The sequence below is a fragment of the Rhinoraja longicauda genome, chromosome 18 (assembly GCF_053455715.1).
Source record: "Rhinoraja longicauda isolate Sanriku21f chromosome 18, sRhiLon1.1, whole genome shotgun sequence".
In the NCBI taxonomy this organism is placed as follows: Eukaryota; Metazoa; Chordata; class Chondrichthyes; order Rajiformes; family Arhynchobatidae; genus Rhinoraja; species Rhinoraja longicauda.
In genome coordinates, this window is record NC_135970.1 from 18,373,337 (window position 1) to 18,387,024 (window position 13,688).

Here is a 13,688-nt window from a genome sequence, read left to right on the forward strand (position 1 = left end):
ATAGTTGCCACGTTGTACCAGATCTGGAGAGAGTGAAATATCAACATTGAACTAATTTTCCAACATAAAAAAAAAAAATTGTTCATGTATAATCTCAGTTTACAGCTGAGATGTTCTCATAGTAGAGAAGGATAACACGAGCTTGAATTAGTGATATTCAAAATGAGGAGTTTTGCACCAAAAGAAAGCTTTCCAGTGCAAATTAAGCATCCATTTAATTTTGAAAATTAGATTTAAGTTGATATCATCTTTTCTCTCGGGTAAAAAGCTCCAAATCCAAAGATCTCCAAATTATTTAAGGGAATTTCAAGTTGTGTGGGCACTAGTCTAGTGTAGTTTGTTTTTAAAATACTTTTCCTTTTGGTTATCGTAGCTGATAAAATTTGAGTGCGAGATTTTAAAAGACTCCATCCCCGTCTCTGTTTTAGTCCCCTCGTTATCCTGTCTCCTGCTCTCCATATCCCTCCCTCTGCCTTTACATTTCACTCTCCTTATCTGACACGCATGTCTCCTTTGTCTCTTAACCCACGCATCTGTCAATCAGACCCCCCCCTCCCCCCTTCCCTCACTTATGTCCACCAAACACGTGTAGGAAGAAACTGCAGGTGCTGGTTTAAATCGAAGATAGACACAAAAAGCTGGAGTAACTCAGCCGGACAGGCAACATCTCTGGAGAGAAGGAATGGGTGACGTTTCGGGTCGAGACTCGAAGGAGGGTCTGAAGAAGGGTCTCGGCCCGAAACATCACCCATTCCACCTCTCCATAGATGCTGTCTGTCCCGTTGATTCCTCCAGCACTTTGTGCTTGGCTGCATCCCACGTGATACCGGTTACCAGGAAATGACGCAAGGTCGCTGGAGCTGTTGTCATGGTGAGGCGAAGATGGCGAGAGGTGAGTGTCGCGGCGGCAGCGGCGATCCCGTCTCCAGCATAACCCGATTCAGTGATGCCGAGAAATATAGAACAAGTGAATGAAAGATATGCAAAAAAGTAACGATGATAACGGAAACTAGGTGAAAACCAGTTACTGACAATTAGACTCAACAAGACGACTTGGGTGGGGGAGGGATGGAGAGTGAGGGGATGCAAGGGTTACTTGGAATTAGAGAAATCAATATTAGAGAAATTAGGTTTTCCCCAACAATAATTAACAACAGCTTGTATGACCCGCTGAGTTACTGCTGCACTTCGCAACTTTTTTTGTTGTAAACCAGTGTCTGTAGTTCACTGTGTTTAGCCTGCATTCAATATGTCAATTCTTAATTTCCCCTCCTCTTCCAATGTAAATGTAGGCTGGCATTTAGAAGGATGAGAGGGGATCTTATCGAAACGTATAAGATTATTAAGGGGTTAGAAGCATAGAAAATAGGTGCAGGAGTAGGTCACTCGGCCCTTCGAGCCTTCGAGCCATTCAATATGATCATGGCTGATCATCCAACTCAGTATCCCGTACCTGCCTTCTCTCCATACCCCCCTGATCCCTTTAGCCATAAGGGCCACATCTAACTCTCTCTTAAATATAGCCAATGAACTGGCCTCAACTACCTTCTGTGGCTGAGAATTCCACAGATTCACCACTCTCTGTGTGAAAAAAAAACGTTCTCATCTCGGTCCTAAAAGACTTCCCCCTTATCCTTAAACTGTGACCCCTTGTTCTGGACTTCCCCAACATCGGGAACAATCTTCCTGCATCTAGCCTGTCCAACCCCTTAAGAATTTTGTAAGCTTCTATAAGATCCCCCCTCAATCTTCTCAATTCCAGCGAGTACAAGCCGAGTCTATCCAGTCTTTCTTCATATGAAAGTCCTGCCATCCCAGGAATCAATCTGGTGAACCTTCTCTGTACTCCCTCTATGGCAAGAATGTCTTTCCTCAGATTAGGAGACCAAAACTGAACGCAATACTCCAGGTGTGGTCTCACCAATGTCCTGTACAACTGCAGCAGAACCTCCCTGCTCCTATACTCAAATCCCCTTGCTATGAATGCCAACATACCATTCGCTTTCTTCACTGCCTGCTGCACCTGTTGGAGGCAGGAAACATGTTCCCAATATTAGGGGAGTCCAGAACCAGGGGCCACAGTTTAAGAATAAGGGGTAGGCCATTTAGAACGGAGATGAGGAAAAACGTTTTCAGTCAGAGAGTTGTGAATCTGTGGAATTCTCTGCCTCAGAAGGCAGTGGAGGCCAATTCTCTGAATGTATTCAAGAGAGAGCTAGATAGAGCTCTTAAGGATAGCGGAGTCGGGGTATGGGGAGAAGGCAGGAACGGGGTACTGATTGAGAATGATCAGCCATGATCACATTGAATGACGGTGCTGGCTCGAAGGGCTGAATGGCCTACTCCTGCACCTATTGCCTATTATAGAACAAGTGAATGAAAGATATGCAAAAAAGTAACGATGATAACGGAAACTAGGTGAAAACCAGTTACTGACAATTAGACTCAACAAGACGACTTGGGTGGGGGAGGGATGGAGAGTGAGGGGATGCAAGGGTTACTTGGAATTAGAGAAATCAATATTAGAGAAATTAGGTTTTCCCCAACAATAATTAACAACAGCTTGTATGACCCGCTGAGTTACTGCTGCACTTCGCAACTTTTTTTGTTGTAAACCAGTGTCTGTAGTTCACTGTGTTTAGCCTGCATTCAATATGTCAATTCTTAATTTCCCCTCCTCTTCCAATGTAAATGTAGGCTGGCATTTAGAAGGATGAGAGGGGATCTTATCGAAACGTATAAGATTATTAAGGGGTTAGAAGCATAGAAAATAGGTGCAGGAGTAGGTCACTCGGCCCTTCGAGCCTTCGAGCCATTCAATATGATCATGGCTGATCATCCAACTCAGTATCCCGTACCTGCCTTCTCTCCATACCCCCCTGATCCCTTTAGCCATAAGGGCCACATCTAACTCTCTCTTAAATATAGCCAATGAACTGGCCTCAACTACCTTCTGTGGCTGAGAATTCCACAGATTCACCACTCTCTGTGTGAAAAAAAAACGTTCTCATCTCGGTCCTAAAAGACTTCCCCCTTATCCTTAAACTGTGACCCCTTGTTCTGGACTTCCCCAACATCGGGAACAATCTTCCTGCATCTAGCCTGTCCAACCCCTTAAGAATTTTGTAAGCTTCTATAAGATCCCCCCTCAATCTTCTCAATTCCAGCGAGTACAAGCCGAGTCTATCCAGTCTTTCTTCATATGAAAGTCCTGCCATCCCAGGAATCAATCTGGTGAACCTTCTCTGTACTCCCTCTATGGCAAGAATGTCTTTCCTCAGATTAGGAGACCAAAACTGAACGCAATACTCCAGGTGTGGTCTCACCAATGTCCTGTACAACTGCAGCAGAACCTCCCTGCTCCTATACTCAAATCCCCTTGCTATGAATGCCAACATACCATTCGCTTTCTTCACTGCCTGCTGCACCTGTTGGAGGCAGGAAACATGTTCCCAATATTAGGGGAGTCCAGAACCAGGGGCCACAGTTTAAGAATAAGGGGTAGGCCATTTAGAACGGAGATGAGGAAAAACGTTTTCAGTCAGAGAGTTGTGAATCTGTGGAATTCTCTGCCTCAGAAGGCAGTGGAGGCCAATTCTCTGAATGTATTCAAGAGAGAGCTAGATAGAGCTCTTAAGGATAGCGGAGTCGGGGTATGGGGAGAAGGCAGGAACGGGGTACTGATTGAGAATGATCAGCCATGATCACATTGAATGACGGTGCTGGCTCGAAGGGCTGAATGGCCTACTCCTGCACCTATTGTCTATTGTAAAGCACTGTAATCTTTCTTGAAATTTAATTTTGGAAAATGCTGGTTAATACTCAAGCTGGTCAGGTAACGCGAGAGAGAGAGAGAGAGAGTGAGAGCGAGAAGAACAGTTTATGCTTCTGGTTAAATTATTTTTTTCAGTTCTGACAAAAGATTCCAGCTTCAAGAGTTTTTGTTTTCATTTTAACTCTCCTGCTTCTAACCTGTCTGGGCTCCCACTATTTCTCGGCATCTTAATGGTTGCTTCATCTCTAATGTTTTCTGTTGCTAGTAAAAATAAACCTGTTTCTTTTCCCAAGTTTGTACTCGATCTGATCAGTATTTAAAAAAATGCCGTTTAATGTTGTAAAACATCCTAAAATGCTTACTAAGGAGAGTAAATAACATTTGGCACTGACTCTATCAATAACAATGATCAAAGTCTGCTGAGAAGGGTTTTTAATAATTATCAAAGGAAGAAATAAAAGTAGGGGAGAGAAGATTAAGGAGGAAAGATTAGTGGATGGACCCCTGAAGATTTTGCCACCAATGGGTCTTGACCTGAAGCGTCACCTATTCCTTTTCTCCAGAGATGCTGCCTAACCCGCTGAGTTACTTCAGCATTTTGTGTCTATAATCATGGTGTAGACTAAGATGGTGTAACTGAAATTTGAATGATCCAGTGTTTGTAGAAGGTAGAAAGACCCAGGTGCATGAGGGAAGTAAAGTGAACATGGAAGTGGTGCACAGGAGAATAAGTTGTTAACGGGAGGGCCAAGAATGAAAATGATCATTTGAGTCAAAGGTTGCCGCTTGCCTGATCGGAATTTATTCGTGACTTAGAAAAGAGACCAGGCAGAAATTTCTTTGGAATTATTCCAAAATTATTCTATGATAGAATTACCTAGATTTAGCAATAAACAGTTCCAGCAATTGTGATAGTTAGAATAAACTTAAAATTAGCATGTGCTCCAAGAAAGGTCAAATTTAGCTTTTCCTGGTCATGATGACTAGTCTTTAGATAGACACAAAAGGCTGGAGTAACTCAGCGGGTCAGACAGCTGGAGGAAAGGAATAGGTAATGTTTCGGGTCAAGACACTTCTTCAAACTCGAAACATCACCTATTCCTTTCTTCCAAAGATGCTGCCTGACCCACTGAGTTTCTCCAGCTTTTTGTGTCTATCTTCAGTTTAAACCAGCTTCTGGTTCTGGTTGATTACTGCGCAAACACCTCATAAGTGATTATCTCGCGCAGGTTCCTTCCTACACATGACCAGTCTTTAGTTCACAGGTGCTTTATTTTTACTCAATCGTTTGTGAGGAACATGTACTAGTTTCTAATAATTGTTGTCTTTTACAGGAAAACCACCTCCAGTTGTATCCTTTTATGAATTAAAGATTATTCCTGATGTGCATGGACAAAGAATTGAAACGAGGAACGTTCGAGTCCCAGCTGCAAAAACTTTGCTGATTATGTCATTTTTGATTATGCCATTATGCTAGGATTATGCTATTTGAATCACATTGCTATTGTTATCTGTCCATAACATAAACATGATAATGCTGAATTGCCACCCTCATTAAGAAAAGTCTTATGATTTGGTTACACTTCTGAAACTTCAGTTAGCTAAAATATAATCTTCAATTAATAAAATGTTATTTGTGATCCTTCCTTAATTTTTTGCAAAAGCTCTCTCTGGCCCCACTGGAAATTCTCCTACTCCTCAACAGCTGGTACTTTGCAGCATACTTTGTGGCAGAGATCCTTTTTTTCGTATATAAAAGTAGGTTCTAAATCCTATGTTGTGAGTTTTAATCGTTACTTTTAATTGTAGTATGTGATATCTATGCTTATAAAATTGTATTTCTTATTTAAATTGATGAGTGGAAAAAGTAGATTGTGAGGGCAAAAAATTAAGATTTTTTGTCACTTTATTTTGAAATTTTTCAATATAGCTCTTGGTTCTTTTTTAAAGTGATATCCTTTCCAGTAGAATGAAAAAAACTGGAAGTAAAAGTTAAACATTTTAACTTGACTGAAAACTCATTACATACCTGTTTCACTATAATTTGGAGTAATTTGTGCTGTGTTACAATTCAGGTGGTACCTTTCAAAAGCCTTTATAATGGTCATTATCCCGTGATGGATTGGTTTACTGTTTGAAAGCCACAATATACATGCAAATTATTATGTGAGCTAGGATCATGAATGTCAGCAAGTTATTTTTGTATCTAAGTACTACATTTCCTGGCAGGGTAATCAGGTATTCATTGTGAGTGGGGTATCTGCCTTGTATAAACATAGTTACAGAAATACCTTTCGCTGCTGCTTACCTGCGATTAATGATCGTGGATGGACCAGTGGATGAGAGGCTTGTGAGCTATATGGGGAAATGTCATTTCATTAGTCTTACATATTTAATTTTAGAAGGAAGTAATCATTTACATGGTGACAATAAAATCCCAAATTTTGTTTGAAATATTTCAAAAACATGCGATTCTTTGAATATATGAAATTCAAGCCCTTAAGGAGAGCTTTAACATTATTAAGCACCAAATAAAGCAAAAGCCTGTTCAGAGTTTCAGTAACAAAAGAGCTGAGGCAGAGATGGAGATGGAAACAGCCGGTCTCAGTGAAAGGATATGAGATGGCTGCTCAGCCTAGAATTAGACACAATGCCAAAGATGGACAAAAATATTCAACTTAGTACAATGCATACAGTGTTTCTGAAGGTAGTGACTTTGGTATTACCAATATTCAATTGGACACTATTATTATCATATCATATCATATATATACAGCCGGAAACAGGCCTTCTCGGCCCACCAAGTCCGTGCCGCCCAGCGATCCCCGCACATTAACACTATCCTACACCCACTTGGGACAATTTTTACCTTTACCCAGCCAATTAACCTACATACCTGTACGTCTTTGGACCTGTACGTTATTGCCCCTCCATTTTGGATGCTGAGTAAGCAATGTCACAAATCAAATCCAATGAACCAGGAAAAGTTTGGTATGGGTGAGGTAGAGTTGGATGCTGTTGCCATGGGTACTAGGCCAGCAAAAGAAATTCCACAACTGAACATCTGCTGTACACTGGGGTGCAAAATGGCAAAGATTCACAACCATAATATTGAAGAATTTTCCCTTCCTCTCAATCTTAAATGGCCAACCATGTCTCCTACTAGACTTTGAGCCAAAGACAATGGTCTATCATCCACCTTGTCAATCCTTCCTTGCGTCTTGTATATTTCATGAGATTACCCCTTTTCTATTAAACTAATGTCTCTGGGAAGGCCAATATTTATTACCTGTCTATAATTCTCCTTGAAGGTGGTGGTGACTCACCGAACAGCTGTAGTTCTTTTTGGTGAAGATACTTCCATAGTCCTCAGGGGCAGGAGTTCCAGGATTTTGACCCAGTATTGATAAAGGAACAATACTGTATATCAGAATCAAGATGATATGTGCTTTGGAGAGAAATTTGCACATGTTGATATATCCATGGCCAGTTGCCTTTTGACATTCTTGGTGTTATGGAGTCGCACATTTGGAAGGAGCTGTTGGAATTATAGGGTCCACTGTTTGTCTGGGCCAATGTTCTGAATGTACTAATAACAAACAACTCTTGCTGCTTCAATCATTCCATGTTTTGCTAATATTCTTCTGCGGCAGGTCTGGGCTTGACTTAGACTTGAGATGTGCTGTTTCCATGTCTAACTTCTTGTCCAACCTGTAATGCTTTTTTGTTATATGTTATAGGTCTGGTGTTGCCCTATGCCTCTGCAGACCTGGCTTTGGATCTAGTCATGCTGTTTTTATACCTCGGGGTTGAAATAATAAGGATATTCTTTGGTAAGTAACCCCAAAACTATTTCTGAAAGTTTGAATATAGTTGAATCCCAGGGACATTATGTCTCAGACGTTTCTGCCTCATAACTTATGAAAGTAGATAATTTAGAATTCTAGCCAGTGCCATGAAGAAAATACCAGGGGGAATTTTTTTTAATTGACTTTATTTGATTGAAGGCTGAATGCAGTGTTTTGCCTTCCTTGGATCTTACTACTTGTCAAACAAAGTTTAAAAACTAATGTAGAAACAAAGAACTTCAGATGCTGGTTTATACCAAAGATAGATACAAAATGTTGGAGTAACTCAACGGGTTAGGCGGCATCTCTGGAGAAAAAGGATAGGTCATGTTTTGGGTCGAGACCCTTCTTCAGACTGATAGTAGGGGGTGGAGGGGGAAAGGAAGAGCTGGCGGTGAGAAAAGACCAGGACAAATCAGAAGCGGCAACAAATGACCTCTGGCTGGGTGGTGCCCTGGTATGATCTCAAGTGGGAAACAATGTGGTGAATTTTGGAACAGTTTAAATAACTAGGGTGAAGGAAGGGGGCAAGAGGGGAAGGGAGTGTTTGTAGCAGTTACTTAAAATGAGAGAATTCAACGTCTATCTAAAGTTAAAAAATATTTTTTGTTTTAAAAGTGATACTAAAATACTCCAGGTCAAGCAGTATCTGTGGGGAGTGAGGCAGAGTTAATGTTTCAGAATTATAACCTACAATCTGAAATTACAAAGTTATAAATGTTATAAATTTTAAGATGCAGAAAATGGCAAGAGGAGAATATAAAAAAGTATGTGATTGAATAGAAGGCAGACAATAGTAAATTACAAAATATATGATAATGCAAAACGGGATGATAAAGGGATAAGTGAAGAAACAAACAATAGGTCAAGGATGTGTAAGTGAGAATACTAGAAATTATTAAAAATAACATAATGCCGTAACTATGTACACCTTTCCCACTTCCTGCATTCCGAACAGAGAACTTACCCCCTTAACCCTCTTAAAATCTTCTTTGCACTCTTTTCAGCTTTGTGGCCACTTTCCTATTAGCAGGATGACCAAAACTGAACACAATGTTCGAAGTGCATGTCACCAGCGTCTTATACAACATATTGAATGAGTGCTGAGAAAAATGAAAAGTGTTGAGCAATTGAAATGAAGTGATGGGGCCAAAAGTACATGAACAAATTAATCTTGTGGAATAAAACTGGGAAGTAGTAGGGCAGGAGTGAGTAAATAGCATATTGCAAAGGAGACCATTCAATAAGGTAGAGAGATAATGGAGAAAATTCTGAAGGTTAACCTCTTGAAACCTGGTTCATTGGGGATTGCAGCTGTGTGGGAAATAAGTTGAGAGGGACAAATGGTTGACAATTAGGAAAGGAGAGGTGAGATTTGGCTGTGATGCCGAGAAAACAATAATTTTCCATGATCACAATAGTAAAATGGCTATTTGGGTGAAGTAACAGAGACTGGAACTGCAATTAGTCACCGCTTCTGCTGTGAAGAGCTGAATGTAAGATAAATATCTATCTAATGACTTTTTAAATTTTGCATTAGGTTCCAAGGGGAATCTGTCTCAACGCAAGGTGCCTCTCACTATTAGCCTGGTGCTTCTTGGGCCATCTACAATAATGGCAATTTACTATCTGATAATGCAGACCTATGTTCTAAGGCTGGAACTGATCATCAATGCAATATTGTTGGTGTTTTATGTCCTTGAATTGGTTCTGTACATCGTGGGCTTGATGAGTTTCTCAAGGTAAGAAGAACAATATCGCTACACATTTCAGATGATTTTCATTATTAAACGTTCATGCCTGTTCTTGCAAGCACAGTGAATACGGGTTTTTATTCAAGTTTGTAAGCGACTTTCAAATCTGGGCAAATTGTTCAGAATTTCGTGAACTCCCTTTCCTGCTTGTTAGTTGCCAAGACTGAGGGTGAAAACACTGAGCCCTCATGGAGATACAGCATGGACACGGACCCTTTGGCCCACGTCGACGATCAATCACCCGTTCACACTAGTTCTATGTTATCCCACTTTCACATCCACTCCCTAAACATTAGGGGCAGTGTACAGAGGTCAATTAACCTACAAATTCCTTGGGATGTCGAAGGAAACTGGAGCACGAAGAGTACATTGTAAACAGGAACAAGCTGGTTTACTTTGTATTCATCCTCCAAATCAGAGGCTCAGTTGTTGCTCTAGTTAACATGACCTAACCTGCCACCAAGCAGAATAGAATTCAGAATCTTCCGTTTGGTTCAAAATCATATTATACACTGAGTTGTGAAGAAAGTTAGGCTTTTCTTTAATTAGGTTAATTCTATTAAGAAGGAGCCACAGTTCTGAAATAAAATGGGAGAAGGCCATGTATGTCAAATACTGATCAATATTATAATTTGGCCAATGGCACTTCCCTTTCTAAGAAACGAGGGAGTTATTACATGTTATTGTTTTCCTTCCCAAGCAGAGGACATTGATTCAAATTTTGATTTAATTAAATGAAAATGCAAGGGAAGGGAAGACACGAGGGATAACCAAAGACATTTTCAATTTGAAGGAATTGTATGTCGACCACTATGCCTATTGTATCCATATAATTTAGTGTGAAGTCATCCCTCAGCCACACTATTCTATCAGATCATGTATCATAGAAATGGTTAGAGAGTGTGATTTGCTGCAGAAACTGTGCATCGGAATAGATAAAGTTCGTCAGACCCATTGAGATATTACTAACAGTGAAAAGCAAAAAAACATGTAACAAATTCACACATTATGGGAAATTGTATGTCTGGTTGATTAATACAGTCAAACAAATTCCAGGATACTATAGCTGCCCATTATGATACACAATCCAAGCAAACCAAGCACTTCCCGTATATCTTGCACATAAGATGAGTTAGCCTTGATCATATTCAAGTCAGGGCAGGGTTGGTAGGCCTAATCCTGTTCCTATTTCCTCATGTTCTTGTGTGCCTGCGAATATTTTCTTCTTTCCCAGGAAATTGAGCTAATTGATTTGCAATGTAAATAATAAGTTATTTACTTTAAGTTCAATCATTTAATTCCTTTTAATGAATAGTTGTTGTACCTGAGGCTTATTCCTAATATTTCACTTTGTTTTCTTAGTATAATCACCGCTGACTGAATATTTGAAGAAAGCGAACATCCCTTGAGGTGATCAACACTCTGTGCCAGCCAGTGCATATTTGTAATGCATTTATAGTATTTTTGTAAGCAGCTATCTTAAAAATAATGTTTATTATATTTTTATTAATGTATTTATTTTTGGTAATAATTCTGTAAATATTTTTGGATCTTTTTTGGTTCTAGTCTCTCCCCTGCAGTTGTCAAAGGTATCTTGAGCAAGTTTTATTGGCTCCAGGAAACATCCTCCTCTCTCTGCTGGTTCCTCCTAATTTGGTGGGGAAGATGCTGGAGTCGATTATCAAAGATGTAATAGCGGCGCATTTGGATAGCAGTAACAGGATTGGTCCAAGTCAGCATGGATTTACGAAGGGGAAATCATGCTTGACAAATCTTCTGGAATTTTTTGAGGATGTAACAAGTAAAATGGACAAGGGAGAGTCAGTGGATGTAGTCTACCTGGACTTTCAGAAAGCTTATGATAAGGTCCCACACAGGAGATTAGTGGGCAAAATTAGAGTACATGGTATTGGGGGTAGGGTATTGACATGGGTAGAAAATTGGTTGGCAGACAGGAAACAAAGAGTAGAGATTAATGGGTCACTTACAGAATGGGGTGTCGCAAGGCTCGGTGCTGGGACCGCAGCTATTTACAATATACATTAATGATTTAGATGAAGAAATTAAAAGTAACATTAGTAAATGTGCAGATGACACAAAGCTGGGTGGCAGTGTGCACTGTGAAGAGGATGCTGTAAGGATGCAGAGTGACTTGGACAGGTTGGGTGAGTGGGCAGATGCATGGCAGATGCAGTATAATGTGGATAAATGTGAGGTTATCCACTTTGGAGGCAAGAACGGGAAGGCAGATTATTATCTGAATGGTGTCAGGTTAGGAAAAGGGGAAGTACAACAAGACCTGGGTGTCCTAGTACATCAGTCAGTGGAAGTAAGCATACAGGTACAGCAGGCAATGAAGAAAGCTAATGGCATGTTGGCCTTCATAACAAGAGGACTTGAGTATAGGAGCAAAGAGGTCCTTCTGCAGTCATACAGAGCCCTGGTGAGACCACACCTGGAGTATTGTGTGCAGTTTTGGTCTCCTAATTTGAGGAAGGACATTCTTGCTATTGAGGGAGTGGAGTGTAGGTTCACGAGGTTAATTCCTGAGATTGCGGGACTGTCATATGATGAAAGAATGCAAGGACTGGGCTTGTATTCACGGGAATTTAGAAGGATGAGAGGGGATCTTATAGAAACATATAAAATTATTAAGGGATTGGATACGCTAGATGCAGGACACATGTTCTCGACATTAGGGGAGTCCAGAACCAGGGGCCACAGTTTAAGAATAAGGGGTAGGCCATTTAGAACTGAGACGAGGAAAAACTTTTTCACACAGAGTTGAGAATCTGTGGAATTCTCTGCCTCAGAAGGCAGTAGAGGCCGATTCACTTGATGCATTCAAAAGAGTTAGATAGAGCTCTTAGGGCTAGCGGAATCAAGGGGTATAGGGAAATGGCAGGAACGGGGTACTGATTGTGGATGATCAGCCATGATCACATTGAATGGCGGTGCTGGCTCGAAGGGCCGAATGGCATGGCTACTCTTTTAAATAGGCATGGGCCAAGTAACCACATACTTTGATCAAAATTTCCCATGATATTTGGCAAAGTTAGTGTGGCTGTAATTTCTCAGCACCCCATCCATCCATGTGAAGCACATTGTTTCTAAGGCTGGCACACCATTATTGAAGAGGGTGCCATCTAAAATATGCACTGTAAGAACCAAAATGTTTCTTCAATTGCATCTCCTAACCAACATTAAAAAAATAGGTGCCACAAGCACATGGTAATACTAGTCTGCAAATTCATAACTTCCAGACTTAGAGGTGTTTGTCATTATTTTCGATATGATGTCTGGGGAGCTCCAGCATCAGTTTCATGGGCACCAATGATTGATTTAAAATAACAATAATCATTTGTGCTCCATATGACATCAGCCAGTGGAGAGTTTTCCTTGTGATTCCATTGAATAATAAAGTACACCCCTTCCTTTCTACTCTCCCTATTACCTTAATCATAATAAACATCCATGTCTTGGAAGGAGTATAATTCAATAACAATGAGCAGATTATTTTGTACTTTATATATTTATATCAGATTTAAAAAAATAAAGTCCATAAAATATAACATCTACAATTTTGATTTCCATTTATTTATTTTAAAAAAGACAAGATTATCAGAATTAGAGTCCATATTTCCACTACTGCACATTGGAACATGCTATGCCAATATTATTATTCTCTGGAATATATTCTTGAAAATATGTATTTTTATATATCATAAATGTAAAGCTCATTTGCAGTAGCAAAGGAGAGGCATTACAATGCATGGGAGCCAGTTTTCAAAATACATAAAACTGCATGCATGTCCTCTAATTTACGGACACCCGACTGGTGTACAACCGTACATATGAACAAACGTTTAGGAGTCTGGCACGATGGATTTGCCAGCTGCTGCTGCACTGCAGACATCTTCTGCAATGTGGGAACTCAGTTTGCAGTCATATTTCCGACTTGCAAACTGTTCAGGTTACAAACCCTGTTGTAACTTGGAGAGGGAAGAGATGAACACATTTCTACACACAGCCGAGTGATGGGTGTGCATCCTACACTATAATCAGATATTGTATCTGGTACAATATCCAGGTACCCACCAATCTCCGTAAAAAAAACTTGCCCTGCACATCTCTTTTTAAATGTTGCCCCTTTCACCTTAAAGCTATCTCCTCTTAAAACTTTTTATTTACATCCCCTGTAAACATTCAGTAATCGGTTTGGTTGCTACTTAATGTTCACAACTTGGCATGTGAGATAGATAGGCCTACCCCTGCACCTATTGTCTATGTATCTATGTACCTTTATGTTAT

The 13,688-nt window shown here is 40.2% G+C and overlaps 1 protein-coding gene across 2 annotated transcripts; it reads left to right on the forward strand.

Moving 5' to 3' along the window:
- Positions 1-768: 768 nt before the first annotated feature.
- On the forward strand, positions 769-12,940 carry LOC144602087 (transmembrane protein 216-like). 2 transcript variants are annotated; one of them, XM_078414784.1, is made up of 6 exons: positions 769-892; positions 5,110-5,126; positions 5,440-5,533; positions 7,516-7,608; positions 9,164-9,365; positions 10,740-12,940. In XM_078414784.1, the coding sequence occupies exons 1-6, from the start codon at positions 841-843 to the stop codon at positions 10,756-10,758; spliced, it is 477 nt and encodes a 158-aa protein (XP_078270910.1). In that variant the 5' UTR covers positions 769-840; the 3' UTR covers positions 10,759-12,940. The 2 variants fall into 2 exon arrangements, with proteins under 2 accessions (XP_078270910.1, XP_078270911.1); XM_078414785.1 differs by lacking the exon at positions 769-892 and adding an exon at positions 915-1,013.
- Positions 12,941-13,688: the final 748 nt, after the last annotated feature.